The 16,318-nt window shown below is 43.3% G+C and overlaps 1 protein-coding gene across 1 annotated transcript in view; it reads left to right on the top strand.

Moving 5' to 3' along the window:
- The first annotated feature begins 3,460 nt into the window (after positions 1-3,460).
- DSTYK (dual serine/threonine and tyrosine protein kinase) overlaps positions 3,461-16,318 on the top strand; it is a 56,900-nt gene continuing 44,042 nt past the window's right edge. The window contains exon 1 of the mRNA XM_006094827.3: positions 3,461-4,077. Coding sequence (XP_006094889.1) covers positions 3,855-4,077 — 223 coding nt within the window. The 5' untranslated portion in view covers positions 3,461-3,854. The remainder of the gene's footprint in view (positions 4,078-16,318) is intronic.

Below are 16,318 nucleotides of genomic sequence, written 5' to 3'. Positions count from 1 at the left end.
GGGCTTTCCCTCTTGGGCTGGCCAGACACCTTGAAGAAGACACTTCAAGCTTCCTCTCTGAAGGGGAAACATCTGGTAGCCAGAGACCTAGGAACTCAGTGGAGGAAGAGGGCTGAGAATTTTAGCATCTAATATCCATAAATTCAACTTAATCCCCCTGTATGTAAGGAGACCTCCTATTTAATCCTCTCTGGAGAATAAAGAAAACAGTCTTCTTTTAAGAGGAGTAGGGCAGTTGAAGGGAGAGGTGACCTGGAGATCTAACTGATCTTAAACAGCTTGTAAAATCCTTGTACCTCCTGCAACTAATTACTGGGACTTGAGGGATTCTGCAGTATTAACTAGATTGGGCCTCAGCCTTTTTTTACATTTTTAAAAAAAATTTCACAAGCAGAAGGAAGACACATGGACTCTCAGGTTTTTTCCACTTTGGGTTTAGAATTCAGGTTTCTCCAGGTTGGTTCACTTAGTTAATACTTGTCCATTTGCTCTTCAGCTTCTATTTTATTGTTGTTTTTGTTTTAGTACTGGTTCTTCTCGTTGTTGTGGGTTTATGCTTTTAAAAATCCAGTTACTGGCCCTAGCTGGTTGCTCAGTGGTTAGCATGTCAGCCTGAGACTGAAGTGTGAAGGGTTGTGGGTTCAATTCCGATTCTGGTCAAGGATATGTACCTCAGTTGCAGGATCCATCCTCTACCCTGGTCAGGGTGGGTGTGGGAGGCAACCAATCTATGTCTCTCTCTCTCTCTCTCTCTCTCTCTCTCTCTCTCTCTCCCTGTCCCTCCCCCTCCCTTTCACCCTCTCTAAAAATCAATGGGAAAAAAATATTCTCAGGTGAGGATTAACAAAATAAAAATCCAGTTACTGTCATTTCAGTGGTCTAGAAGAGAAAAAAAGTAGACCATCTTCATTAACTGCTGAACTGTCATCGCTTTCTGGAAACACTCTCCTATACTGACATAAATCCTTTCTTGTTATCATTCAAACCCTGCTGCTCATCTTTGTCCTTAGAATTGGATATCTGAATAAAATATGTGTTTTCACTTTAGGTGATTGTGAGTTAGAAAGCGTTCATTGTCCTTCACGAGCATTAAGATTTTAAACAACACGAAACAAATGATCACTTTCCTCAGCAGATCAAAAATGGGGATGCGCCCTGGCAGTGTGGCTCAGTTGGCTGGAGCGTCGTCCTGTACACCAAAAGGTGGTGGGCTCAATTCCCCGTGAGGGCACATCCCCAGGTTTCGGGTTTGATCCCAGTTGGGGCGTGTGCAGGACCAATTGATGTTTCTCTCTCACATCGATGTTTTTTTCTCTTTCTTCCTTCCTCTCTTTAAAATAAATTTTAGAAATGGGGATGAGACATACTCATACATATTAAAAGTTATGTATGTAGGTTACTTATTGCAGCATTGTTTGTAACACTAAAAGGCTGCAAAATATCTAATGGTCCATCGATAGGGGACTTGTTAAATAAACATTCCAATCCATATGGTAGTATATTATATAGTTAAAAATAATAAGGCAGATCTTTATGTCCTGGTGTGGGAAAGTCTATAAGGGCAGTATAGAGTTAGTATAGTAGGCTATCATTTGTGTTTAAAAATACATATTTATATAGTATCTATATCTGTAACAGTGGTTATTTCCTGGGAGGGAACTAGGTGACTGGAAGACAGCAAGTAAAAGGAAGACTTGCTTTCCCCTTGTGTACTATTTGAATTTCATACCACAGTCTTATTCATTTAAAAAATAAATATCAAGAACTAATGAATTGTTTTTAAAAGAATGAGCTCCATGACCTTTACCTAACACAATGCCCTCCCTGGTTAACCCTTTGTATGCCGTGTCTATAGAGGGCATACAAATCATTTTTTCGTGAGCATTTTCAACTGAAAATATTCAAGCACACCCGAATTGTGAGTAATACATTTATTTTTATAATATTCTTTGCAAATTGATTTTTAAAATTAAATTCAAAATATCGTGGCATGTGGGGATGGTTTCCGTTTTGGACACGTGGCAGTTAACTGGTTAATTCTGCCTATCCAAATTGTCCTGTCTTCAGTAGATATTCATTCCCTATTCCTTTTCTGGGCAATTCCAGCCCAAGCACTCGCTCATCTGATCTTCGCTAGAAATTATTTTGTGTAGCATGTCATCATACATTGCTTTGTTACAGCGCTGCTTCTTCATTTTTAAGAATAATATCAACCCTCTGGTATTAAACTTTCCATTTTGTATTTTCCTTTTTGTTTCCCCGAGCCTTTTTATGGGTTGTCTGTGGGGTCTTGCAAAGATGAGGAGTGGCCAGTGAAGAATATGTGAGCAAGTAGAAGGGAGTACATGAGAAGGAGCTTGAGGCTCCCTCTTTACCAGGACCCTTCAAAGGCTTTTACCAAATAGAGATCATGTGAACCAGAGACCCCTTTTTGTAACATGCTAAAAAGATAAAGCCTTCACATTTTACATGGAACTAATCCAATTATCATGACAGGACTTAGCTAGAGTACCTGCACCCAAGGGATGAGATGTTGGGAGACAGAAGCAAGGATTTAAAAGCAAGACTTAAAATTTTAGAGCCCAAAGGGCTTGAAGATCAACTAGTCAAAACCCTTACTTCATAGGTCCCAAGGCAGGCACTGGGGGAGTTCAGACTCAAACTACAGTCTCTTTAAGTTCAGTTGAGGAACTACATTATTCAGGCTGTCAGAGAAGTCTGGCTTGGGTGAAATATAGGGTCTTTTCATATCAAGAAAAACAGGAGGGTTCTGTGCCTAGAGAAGAGGGGAGAGAAAGCAGGAGGCGAAAAAGAGGTGGTTGTCAAGTTTTGTCTCCTCTGCATTTGTGTTCTGGGCTTCTTGACAGTCTGTGTGAATGAAAGTGTTCTATATTAGCAGAAGCCAAATTAAGATTATTAGAACCTGTTTGGAAGGCTACAAACCTCAACTTCCCTTTAACCAGCTCTCTACTTCAAGAAAGCAAATGAGCCTCAGTTTAAAGCTCTTTATCGAACCTTTCACACACCCCTTTCCCACACTTGGAGAAGGAAAGTCAGAAAAGGAGCAGAAGCCCTAGCCGGTTTGCTCAGTGGATAGAGCCTTGGCCTGCGGACTAAAGGATCCCGGTTAGATTCCGGGAGCACATGCCTGGGTTGCGGGCTTGATCCCCAGTGGAAGGCATGCAGGAGGCAGCTGATCAGTGCTTCTGTCTCATAATTGTTTCTCTCTCCCTTCCTCTCTGAAATAAATAAAAATATATTTAAAAAGGAAGAAAAGAAAAGGAGGAAACACAAATATGAGGGATTTCCCTACTTCGAGGGTATTTTTACCCAGTTCCCCAGTATCTACTGTATCCAGAAATTCAGAGTCATTAGGGTAACCATGGAGATATTACTGGCTTCCTTTTCTTTCTGTAAGGCACCCCGCTTCTGCTGGCGTCCGGGTCCTGCAGCTCCTCTCTCTGCTCAGAGACACTTACGCCGGCAGTAGGAACACTTTTTTAAGCGAGGAGAGCGTGTAAGCAGAAGAACCAGTAAGGTTCATACCAAAAGGGGACGAGTACCATTCACAATCAGCGGGTGTGGACTACAAGTCCCAGGAGACACCGCAGCCACGGCGCGTTCCAACGATCCTTCTTCCCTCACTCTTCTGGATGGTGGAGATAAAGGTTCCGTCCGCGGCGCACTGCAGTATGGTCTGTTTTTAACCGCGGTGACGGAGTGCGGAGCCCGGACGGTTGCAGGCGGGGGCGTTAGGAGGCGGATTCCTCCTCCCTCCAGCACTGGGGGGCGGGGAGGAGGGAAGCCGGGCCAGCGGGCTGGGGACGGAGCCCCGAAGACAGCGGGCTGAGGCGATGGAGGGCGACGGGGTGCGGTGGGGGAGCGAGCCGCCGTCGGGTCCCGGCCCGGGCGGCGGCGGAATGATCCGGGACCTGTGCCGCAGCTTCAGCCGCTACCGCCGCTACCTGGGCCGGCTGCGGCAGAACCTGCGAGAAACCCAGAAGTTCTTCCGCGACCTCCAGGGCTCCCACAGTCACAGTTGCCCCTCCTCCCCCACCGAGACCGGGCTGCAGGCCGGTAAGGAGGGCAGCCGCTAGGAGAGAGGGCCGAGCGGCCAGCGGGACGTGGACCGCACCCCTGCCCTGCAAAACAACTCCGGGGAGAGGTGGCCGGGACAAGGGCCGTGCGGCCGGGCCGCGTGCCTGCGCCGGCCGCATCCCAGATGCCCGGGGCGGGCATCCCTCCGGGCGGTGGGGAGAAGCGAAGGGGCGGCGCGGGCTCGGCTGGGGTCCTGGGGGCGGGAGGCGCCCGCAGGCTGGAGTTCCCGGAGCTGGAGCCAGGGGACCGGGCTGTGTGCGGGCGGCGCGGAGACCGGGTGTCGGGGAGGGCGGGGGGTACCCCGAGGAGGGCGGGAAGTTGCACCGTGTTGGGGGCTGAGCCCCTGTGGCTCCGAGTCCCAGCCTTGGGATGCAGGGCTGGAGGAGGGGCTGGAGGCAGGGTGCCCGGGAGCCCAGGAGGCCGGCGAGCTATGGTGGACTGTGTGTGTGAAAGGCATGTTTGAGTACGCGTGTGATAGGCGTGTTTGAGTATGTGTGTGATAGGCGTGTTTGAGTATGTGTGTGATAAGCGTGTTTATGTGTGATAGGTGTGTTTATGTGTGTGATAGGCGTGTTTGAGTGTGTGATAGGCGTGTTTGAGTATGTGTGTGATAGGCGTGTTTGAGTATGTGTGTGAAATGCTTTTGCACCAGTTGGGAGGCAACTCTGAAGTAAGGGATGGACTCATGGCCCTGGGGTCGCTAAAGGAAATAAGTGATAGTTGCTGGGTGGCAGCGACTTGTCAGAGGTGTTGCTGGTGCTTATGGTGAAGTTAGGGAAGGGGTTGTTTTTGGCCCTGAAGACTTCTTGACACGATTCTCTCTGGGATGCGTTAGAGGCCTTATAAGCACTTAAAATTGTGCAGCGTCTTCGATCTTTCTTAGGTTCTTGTTTCCTCTTAAACTGCTTGTTATTGGTGGGGAACTGGAGGGTTTGGTTTGTTAATGACTGTATCTAATTAGGAAATAACCTAGGTTGGAAGGGATCCCATAAAGACAGATACCTTGGGGACAACATAGGAAAGAAGCCAGTGGGGTTAATTTAGTGATTCACACTGAAGTATGTATTAACATCAGATTAAAATAAAATATGTCTCCGGCTCTATTCCACAGATTGAATGAGTAGGTCTAGTGGGTGGGTCCTAAGAATCTAAACATAAAAACATCTCTGGGGATCTGATACAAGTGTCTGCAAATACACTTTAAGAAAACACAAATTAGAGGCTGATAGCAGATTTGAACATGAGGCTCAGAATGGAACGAATTGTTAAACTCATCAGGGTTTGTGCATTGGGCCCTATATTTCCGAAGTTGCATGTTTAGTATCCTAAATTTGTCTGAGACTCCAGAAACGGTAATAAAAATAAGATAGTAAGATTGTGATAAGGCCCTTACTGATACTATACTATTACATTTAATTAGCCTAGATGTAAATAAAAAGGTTTTTATTTTACTTCCTGGGATAAATGGGAGGAGGAGTATTACTTGTGTGTGTGTGTGGGGGGGAACCCCCACCCCCCCCTTCTTTAGTTCCAGGGCTGGACTCATAATAAAATAATAAAATTGACACAAGACTAAATTAACAGGAGAAAAAACAATTTAATAGGTACACATAGGAGAGTAACAATACGATCAGATCATAAAATGAGGCTCGAAGTTATCCAATCGGGCACCTTTAAAAAAAAATTCTCACCAGAGAATGTGTTTTATTGATTTTTAGAGAGCGAAACATGAATTGGTTGCCTCCCATATGCTCCGATTGGAGATTGAACCCGAAACCTAGGTATGTACCCTGACCAGGAATCGAACTCGAAACCTTTTCCAACTGAGCCACCCAGCCAGGACCAACCAGGCACCTTTTTATACCTTGTAGCCAAAGACACAAATGTGACAGATTGACAGAACAAAGCAAGTTAGTGCTTATTAGAAAGGAATCTAAGCAAAGTTTGGAATTGAGTAGTAAGTTAGTGAAGGCAATACAAGGCCTGTTAATACAGCTTTTGACTGGATTTTTTTTTCTAAATATATTTTATTGACTTTTTACAGAGAGGAAGGGAGAGGGATAGAGAGTTAGAAACATCGATGAGAGAGAAACATCGATCAGCTGCCTCCTGCACACTCCCTAATGGGGATGTGCCTGCAACCAAGGCACATGCCCTTGACTGGAATCGAACCCGGGACCCTTGAGTCTGCAGGCCGACGCTCTATCCACTGAGCCAAACCGGTTAGATCTTGACTGAATTTTTTAAACTCTTGTGATAGATTGTCTCAGCCCTGTGGAGCTAGGAGGGTGCCTATCACATGGGGACAAAGAGGTTAGGGTTTTCTTCTTATACAGGCCGTTCCTTAAGTAACTTTGATTCAAAATACTTAATCTGCATCGTGGGCTATCTTGGATTGGCCTGCCCAGGGCCCTGACATTGTGGTGTTGACATCTTATGCCCAGAGATGTTCTGAAAATGGAGCGATAGAGGGGACTGACTTCTGTGAGGCCATCAGAAAACAACTGGTGGGGAGGGCTAATGATTTTAGCGATGATCCCTGGAGTGTGTACTTTGACCCTCTCCCTTAGCAGTACTTTCCCGGAGCTTTCCCTGCTCAGGGGGTTTTCTTAGAGCTTATCTAATAAAACAGCGCAAAACAAAAGACCCTCTATTGCTGCTGTTTTATAACAACTATTTATTCTTGAATTACTATTGAAAAAAAACCCACGAGAGTAGATACACCTCGGAGGGATGGAGGTTTTCAAGGTACCTAGGTTGGCTCTAGTTTTTATCCTTGAAAAGTCAGCTTATGAATACAAAGGCACCTTTTGCATGTTGCCTCATTGGCTTTTCTAGTTGACTGCATGGTGAACCAATCTCAGCGTTTTTTAACTCTCTTCACCCTCTGTCCACCCGAAATGAAAGCGAAGAGAGGGAACAGATGACAGCACTGGGAGCAATTTGATTTTGTTCCATAAAATGCTTCAGTTCCTGTCAGCGTGAGGAGTTTTATCTTTGGAGGGGAAATTAGTGAGGTAGCCGTTCTATGTATATTTTGGGGATGCCATTTCCCCAGCTGTGTAGGTAATTGTGTTAGAAAGGAGGAACCGCTCCTTAAGAGACAAGTAGCTCTTGTTCTCTCCTTTCTACAGGCTATCTTTGCAGGGTCATGTTCATTCAGAGACCATCTCAACTTTCTTTTGTGAATGTGGGTTTCTAATTAGTAGGGACTTGGAATGTTAAGAGAAGGGACACTTGATTTAAAAAAAAGTTTTTCTAGAAAAAGAGAAAGGGGGAGGAGGCAGTCATTGATGTGAAAGAGAAACATCGATTGGCTGCCTCCAGCACTCACCCCGACCAGGATTGAGCCCACAACTTGGGCATGTGCCCTGACCAGGAATCCAACCAGCGACTTTTCAGTGCACGGATGACACTCAACCAACTGAGCCACACTGGTCAGGGCGGGACACTCAGTTTTTCATCCTGTGAATCTCTAGAACAGCGGTTCTCAACCTGTGGGTCGCGACCCCTTTGGGGGTCAAACGACCCTTTCACGGGGTCGCCTAAGACCATCGGAAAACACATCTATAATTACATATTGTTTTTGTGATTAATCACTAGGCTTTAATTATGTTCAAATTGTAACAATGAAAATACATCCTGCATATCAGAAATTTACATTACAATTCATAACAGTAGCAAAATTACAGTTATGAAGTAGCAACGAAAATAATTTTATGGTTGGGGGTCACCACAACATGAGGAACTGTATTAAAGGGTCGCGGCATTAGGAAGGTTGAGAACCACTGCTCTAGAAGGTCTGAAGATCATATCAGGATGGGGTGTGCTTCTGTGTTGGATGTAGTATGGTCTTTGAGCAACTGAAGATCATGGATTCACTCTGTTTTTATTATTTCACTTTTAACCACAAATTAGATGGGAAGGACCCCAAAATTATGTTTCCTTCTTACTTTTGACAGCTTTGCATTCACTGGAGGCAGTATACATACGGGTGGTACAAACATAGGTTTACAGTTGCTCATACGGAAAATAATACAGTAATTAATAAATAATAATACAAGGATAAACTGTTTCACATACTCCCAACTGTAAGCTTGCTTTTGCCTCACCCTGTATATAATGCACATGATGTTTTAGAAGTTAAAAAAATAGATGACATAGAACTCTAAAATGAGAGTAGCTTGGACTGTAACAAAGAAAACTGAATTATAAGTGAAATTTCCTTAATTGAGTTCCTCTGTGGCCTTCTTTTCACCTAACTATAGGGTAGGAGAGCTCCCCTATCCGTCATTTTTCCGCTGTCAGAAGGTTCAGAAGTAATGAGAGAAAGGCTTTGAGCACTTCTGAAAAAGGCAGATGGACTATTACAAAGTAGCAAAGGGAAAACTGCTTTTCTTGTTTTTAGATCCTTTGGCGTTCCTAGCAATTGCAATGGATCATAAATCTCTCAGTTTTAAGAAACTAGAATGACTCAAACGTGTCTAATTGGAATGCTCCAGTGTCCTGCATTTCCTCAATCCTGACTCCTACTCCTATTGACTGAATGATCTTGGGCAAATCACAGCTCTGCTGGGCCAGTTTCCTCCTCAGGAAATGGGGATTATTATGGTAATAGCGCTCAGAGTTGTGGGGAGTTATATGTATTTAGAGCAGTGTCTGGTACTGCTAAGTACTTGCTATTATTCAATAAACTTTTGAGTGCCTGGTTTAGGGGATAAAGAGTCAAAGACATTGGCCTTGGCCTTGGATTAGTGGAAATCATTTTCCCTTTTATACTTTTCTCCTAAGAAAGAAAAAAAAATACATATACATAATAATCAATGTTATCGTGTACCTATTTTTGTATGTTGGATGAGAGATGAAAAGGAAGACCTGAACTTGGTCCTCTAGAAAAGTATAATCTGATCTCAACCATATGCACACTTAATGCGTAAAGCAGAAAAATGGCAGAAAGCGGAGGCATTGTAGGCGTTTTATGTGAGTTATGATTCTTTTTAGAGCTCTTTGCCTTTGGTTAGCCAACAGCTTGACTTCTCCTACATTCTTCACCCTCTTGTTGTCACAACTAGTATAAACTGGTTGCCAGAATTAAAAAGAAGAGGAAAAACACTAGTGCACTTATTTAAGTAGACATTTTTCTTGAACTCCTTAGACAGAAATTGGTGTGGATAATGAAGTTTAAGGGGCAGAGTGACATCTGGGAAAGAGACAGAAAGTCAGGAGAGAGGAGGTTCTTTCCAGCCTGGATTTATAGAACTGCCATCTGCATGGGGTTGGGGGTGGGGAGAAGTTGGGGTTGTGGGATGGAACAGAAAGAGGTGGGTTGGTGTGATTTCTAGTAGTTTGCCATGGTCTGTGTAGAGGAGCTGCCTCAGCATTTCAATATAAGCAGAGATGGTGTAATTGTGGTTCTCCCTACTTATATTACCTTAGGTGAAAAACCCTCTTTCTCCAAGTACATCTAAAACTTGCATTTTCTCTTTCATTTTTCTTCCTGGATGGAAGCAGCATGTAGTGATCAGAAGCAAGCCCAAGCATTTGCATCAGACTTGGGTTCCTGCTCTAGTTCAGCCTCTTATTAACGGTGTGGCCTGGGGCAAGTTACTTAACCTATTTGAGTCTTGGTTTCTTCATATGTAAAATGGGAGTGGTACAGAATGCCACTTATTTTATTATTCCATCTATATGAAATGCCCAGAATAGGCCAATTCATAAAGAGAGAGAGTAGACCAGTGATTGCCAGGGGATGGGGAGAGAAAAATGAGAAGTGACTGCTAATGAATATGGATTTCTTTGGGGGGAATGGAAATGTTCTGGAATTAGATAGTAGTGTTGGTTGCACAATTCAGTGATATGTGAATTATCTAAATAAATAAATGGGAGTGATAATGTCTGCCTCACAAAGTCATTATGACCTTTAAAGATACTATACATCAACTATACATCAAAGCACTCAGTACAGGCATATAATTAGTGCTAAGTATATTAGTGTGTGTGTGTGTGTGTGTGTGTGTGTGTGTGTGTGTAGTTGGTGAACAGTAGTTTAAGAAGTTGGAATATGATGGGTCAGGGGAAGAATAAGAGAAGCAGAAAGATACTAGTAGAATGTGGGACAGAGCAATTTTGAACCAGAACCAGATTTAGGCGCAGATCTGTTTCTGTGACTCCTCCCTTGTTCTTTCTGACCTGGCCATATATAAAATGCACCCTGGCAGGGGAGAGATCTTATTGCAAATGAGTCATAACCCAGGCTCCATAGCTTGTCATGGAACCATAATTTACTTCAGTTGAGACATTATTATCTGATTGAGTGAGTATAATGTGACACGACATATCCAAGCCCCTTAGTCCCATGTCCAGTCCCTAACATTTAGGGTGTCAGGCCCCTCTTTGCTGATCTTGCTACCTCCTTGCCTCTGGGAGGATATGGCCTCCCCAAACACAATGGCTTTTTGCACCCTTTCTCTTTACCGCCTTTCCCCTTTCTAATCTGCCTTTCCCATGGCATAGGGAAGCCCGCAACTAAAAAGGTTGGGATAGTTCTGCCTGCTCCTAAAAGACATTATTACCTTAAGATTATTATCATTTTCAATGTTTACTGATATCAATATGATTAATTCTTCAGCCTTGCAAGTAGTTTCAAAGAAAGCATAGATTTAAATAAAAATTCATTCTGGTCTTTACATTTTGTTCTGCTTTGTCCACTTTGCCAGCATGTTCTTTATTTCTTCATACTTCTGTTATCTGACTCACTAGGTTAAGGGAAAAAACAATCTTCCTGCAGTAAATGTACTTCTCAAAAACAATCTTTTAAAAATAAAACCTTAAAAGCATGTTATTGAAGTAAAGGCAAATATGAATTTCCCCTTATATCTGCTGCTCAATTCCTATAGGCTCAGCACATACCGATTATGCTTTTAATTATTTACTTCTTTGCATGATAGCTATGGATGTATTTATCTTATCCTTCTGACTAGATTGTGAATCCCTCAGGGTAAAGATGATTTTTACTCATCTTTGTATCCTACAATTTCTACCATAGTGCTTTGTGCATAACAGACATATCTTTTCAATTATTTCCATGGCTAGTAGACTTTGGAATGATGTTGTTTCTACTTCAGAAAGGTTTCTCCCCCTAAAAGAAAATACTTTTTATAGATTTGCCCATTTTGCTCTTTGGGCCCCTAAAAAAAATAATGATGTGCATTTGATAGATGATTGACTAGGCTGGAGTGGCATTCTTTGCTAGTATCCCAGAGAACGATTTTCATGTCCCACAGAATGAGTTGCATGCAGATATCCAGTATCAGAGCTTCGCCATGATATAGGAAGTAAATTCCTAATACTCATTCACTCAACAAACCTTTATTAAAGCCTCATTGTACTGGGCGCAGGACACATAATGAATGGTCAACCACTGTCCAAGTAATTATATTATTCATTCCAAATTGATGTTATGAAAGAAGGATTAGTGTTTCATCATGTTCCTTCTACTGGTTTTCTACAAATTGGTTACCTACTTAATTAACCATTAGCTGCCTTAGAGGGAGTAGGGATAAGGCATATGGGAAGTTGAAAGATTAAATGGCATTGATAAAACAGGAGTTGACATGCTTTATTAACTTTCTGAAAGAATACAGGAAGATTAGCCCAAACTGTTTTTTTTTTAATCCTTACCCGGGGATATTTTTCTACTGATATTTAGAGAGAGTGGGAGGGGGAGAGACACACAGAGAGAAACACCGATGTGAGAGAGACACATTGACTGGTTGCCTCCTGCACGTGCCCTGACCAGGTCTTAGGCTGGGTAAGAGCCTGCAACCGAGGTACATGCTCTTGACTGGAATTGAACCTGGAACCCTTCAGTCCGCAGGCCGTTGCTCCATCCACTGAGCCAAACTGGCCAGGACCCAAACTCTTTTATGGAGTAATTATAATTATCTTGTTTGTATGATTTAAAAGCAGTCTCACCCTGGGACTGCACCTGCAACCTAGGCATGTTGACCGGAATCAAACCCATGACCTCTCAGTGTACGGGACATGCTTCAACCAACCGGGCCACACTGGCCAGGGCTTGTGATGTTATTGTTAGAGTGTTTGTCATCTTCATATCTTTCTCAGAGGTTACTCACAAGGAAGCCAGTATGAAGAGTATGAGGTGTGTGGGTGCATGTGTTTTTTTCTTAACAGTTTATTTATTTTTTATTAAAATTAAAAAAAGTTGATTTGAGAGGAGAGAGAGAAACATCGATTTGTTGTTCCACTTATTTATGCATTCATTGGTTGACTCTTGTATGTGTCATGACTGGGATTGAACCCACATATGTAGTTTTAAAGAAAGCATGGATTTTGCATATCGGGATGACACTCTAACCAACTGAGCTACCCAGCCAGGACTTTCCTAACAGTTTTAAGACCTAAGGTAAAATTTGTTCCTTACTTCTTGTAGGAAAATAGTTCACCTCTAGGAATGATAGGTTTTGCTTCCTATATGGGAATCTGAATGCTGTCATTCATAACAAGAGCACAGAGGGTGAATCCATGTGGAAGCTGTAGTTTTTCGTTCCTTTTAAAAAAATATTTTAAAAAATTGATTTCAGAGAGGGAGAGAGAGATAGAAACACCAATGATGAGAGAGAATCATCAGTTGGCTGCCTCCTGCACGCCCCACACTGGGGATCGAGCCCGCAACCTGGACATATGGCCTGACCAAGAATTGAACCCTGACCTCCTGGTTCAAAGGTCGATGCTCAACCACTGAGCCACTCTGGCTGGGCCAATTTTTCGTTTTTGACCTTCCAAGGTCTGACTGGAGTCCCTGTGGGATTTCCAGTCTTAAGTTTAGTCCACCTCATGCTTGAAAATTTATTCTTTGCCAAATGGGGAGTCTGGTAATCTTGGGTATCCTGGAACTTGCCATCTTAACAGAGAGAACCAGGTGTAGCAGTGGCTGAGATATGTGCCCCCTTGCTTAGAGCTGTAAACCAGCCATATATAATATTCTTCCAAAGTCCAAACCAAACTGAAGAAAAGTTGGCCAGTGCATGGGGGGTGGGGGGGGGGGTTCCCACTAGTGTCCCCGATGGCCCACAGCTACAGTGCCTGCTGCATGGGGCGCCGTGGTGCCTGTTTCTGTCCCTTTAGCGGGCAGTGTGGTGGTTGGACGCATGCCCAGCCTGGTGCCCTGTGGCTGTGGGAACCTTTGACTGCAATTCTCTTTGGAGTTGGGCCTCTATAATGTGTTTCCGTTCCTTGCGGGGGTGGTTTCTGGGCAGGAACATGGGAAGTAGGACTTGAAGGTTGTTTTTCTTTTCACTTGTTTAACTAATAATGCATCAAAAACTATCCCAAAGAATTATGATAGGTCATGTAATCATAAAAGCCTTTGATTTTAAAATGAAAACCTCACATTTCTTTTAAAAAATACTTTATTCCTTTTCTTTAACTTGGATGTAAAGTAGGTCTAACTGTAGCTTCATCAGATTAAGAGTTTTAATGCCTTATTTATGCTGGACAAGATTTTATCTTAGCGTATTTAACTTTTTCAGTCTATATAATGGGGAGAGAATTCTTTTTAATTGATTTTTTTTTTTTTTAAAGAGAGAGAGGAAAAGAGGGAGGGAGGAGGTGGAGAAGGAGGAGGAGAGGAAGAGAGAGAAACTTCGATGTGAGAAACACCGATCGGCTGCCTTCTGTATGTGTGCCTAGAGTGAGGATCGAACCCACAACCTAGGTATGTGCTCTGACCAATTAGAACAGCGGTTCTCAACCTGTGGTCGCGACCCCTTTGGCGGTCAAACAACCCTTTCACAGGGGTCGCCTAAGACCATCCTGCATATCAGATATTTACATTACGATTCATAACAGTACCAGCATTACAGTTATGAAGTAGCAACGAAAATAATATTATGGTTGGGTCACAACATGAGGAACTGCATTTAAAGGGCCAGAAGGTTGAGAACCACTGAATTAGAACCTGCCACCTTTTGGTGTAGAGGACAACACTCCAATTAACTGAGCCACACCAGCCAGGGCTCCCAGGATTTTTTTTTTTTAATCAAGACAAACTTTTCAGAGCAAAGACTAAGGCCCTGTCATAAATATAGCTAGATTATAAGATTTATTTGAATAAAAACTTTATTTAAATTAGAGAGACAGTGACTGAACCAAAATGGAGTTTCCTTTTTAGTAATATGCTGCACAACATACTCTAGCCTTAACTTTTAACATTATGGAGATATCTCGGTGCAAGGAAAGAATGTAGGGGAAACAGTATTCCGGCATACAAGTGCCCCACTGTTGAAACCCATTTCAGTTTCTCCGGATTGAACCATTTCCTGCTCTGTTGGCTCTCATTCCAGGTGGTAAATGGAGGTGTTCCACTGCTCCCCCTTGGGAAAGTGGTGTGTTGGTATAGAAGTGATTTGCTAGTATCTGGTAAGAAGGAGGTCTGAGACCAGAAGAGGTGGAGATGTATTCTCCACTTCTGAGTAATCAGAGGCACCACTGTAGGCAATTCAAGGTCCAGCTTCTTCTGGTGGGTTCTTGTTCTGTGAACTGGATAGTTGTAGGAACTTTTATCAAAGTGTCCTGATCTGGAGCATGATGTTTGTCTCTACTGCTTAGCCTTGAGGATTTGGATTCTAAATGTGATCCTGAACTACTTAGATTAGTGCCTTGAACTCCCCTGACTCTGATCTGGCAGCAGCAAACCTTCACAGGAAGATTGAGGAGGCAGAAAGTAACGTGAAGGGCAGAAGTGCAGACAACAAAGAAACTTATTGTTTAAATTCTATTATTGCCGTATTTAATGCATTTTTTTTTAACCTGCTGGGTTTGGTTTGTTTTGTCAAGTAAAATTCTATCTCTTGATGTCTTTCTCCTCTGAGATCCAGAACTGGGTCACTTTGCTAGGCATCCTTTTGGCTCATTTTTAAAAAATTATTTTGAAACAATTTCAAACTAACATAAATCTTGCCAGATCAATACAAAGAGCTCTCATACTGCTTCATGCAGATTCCCCGGTTGTTAACATTTTATTGCATTGGCTCCATCGCCCAATGGTGTCTACTCCTTTTCTGGGCAGTTTGAAAGCAAGCTCTAAGTAGGTTGTCTTATCTCCTGTAAATACTCCAGTGTACATACCAGCATACAGTCCCACAAATTAGGATGTTAATATTGACTCACTGCTACCATCCAGTCCAGAGATCCCATTCAGATGTTGCCAACTGTCCCAGTAATGTCTGTTTTTCTTTTTGATCCAGGGTCCTGTCCAGGAGTATATGTTGCATTAGTTGTCATGTCTCTCCTCCTCCTTCCCCTGGCCTTCATTATAGCTTTGATAGGTTTAAAGAGTTGGTTTTACTTTGTGTAGGATGACCCTCCGCATGGATCTATCGTTGTTTCCTCATGACCAGACTTGGGTCATGAGCTCTTAGCAGGATTAGGCACAGAAATGATGTGGTGTGCATGGTGTCAGCCCACCTGATTCCTGGAGACATTAAGCTTGATCATTGGTCATGTTACTGTCCTCTAGGTTTTCACCTTAAAGTCACCATTTTCCTCTTTGCAGTCAATTAAATTTTTTAAAAAAATTTCTTTGCCCTAATCACCCAGGCTCTGGACAACTAGGAACCATCCCCAAGACCACACCTTGCTGAATTTATTGAAACTATCCAATCCTCAACCTGCTCAGCTTTCACACCTTGCCTCATGTATTCTGTCCCATAAAAACTACAACAAAGGATTTTGCCCAAGCTTTCCTCCCCTCTTTCTGCCTCCCAACCCACCCCAAGCAGACCCTGGTGCCTCCCGTGTGGCCCTGCATGATATCCTGTGCGCCTGTCTCTTGGGATCTGTAAGAACTTCTTCACAACAGTCATTCCCCTGTCTGCATGTCTTACTATACCTGATTACAACAAATCCTGGGTACATTTCACAACTGCCAGTGATGGTGCCAAGATTAGAGAGGACAGACAGACACACAGAATGGGATAACTATTAAGTTAATGAATTACTTTAGGGCCTGATATATTACCCACCCTATTATTTTATAAACTAGAGGCCCGGTGTATGAAATTTGTGCGGGGGGGGGGGGGTCACCTCAGCCCAGCCTGCACCCTCCAAGCCAGGACCCCTTAGGGGATGTCCGGATGCTGGTTTAGGCCCGATCCTGGCAACCAGACATCCTCTCACAGTCCAGGACCACTGGCTCCTA

Source organism: Myotis lucifugus, unplaced genomic scaffold (assembly GCF_000147115.1).
Source record: "Myotis lucifugus unplaced genomic scaffold, Myoluc2.0 scaffold_145, whole genome shotgun sequence".
Taxonomy (NCBI): Eukaryota; Metazoa; Chordata; class Mammalia; order Chiroptera; family Vespertilionidae; genus Myotis; species Myotis lucifugus.
Note: the sequence above shows the minus strand (reverse complement) of the source record. Positions and strands in the feature narration are given on the sequence as shown.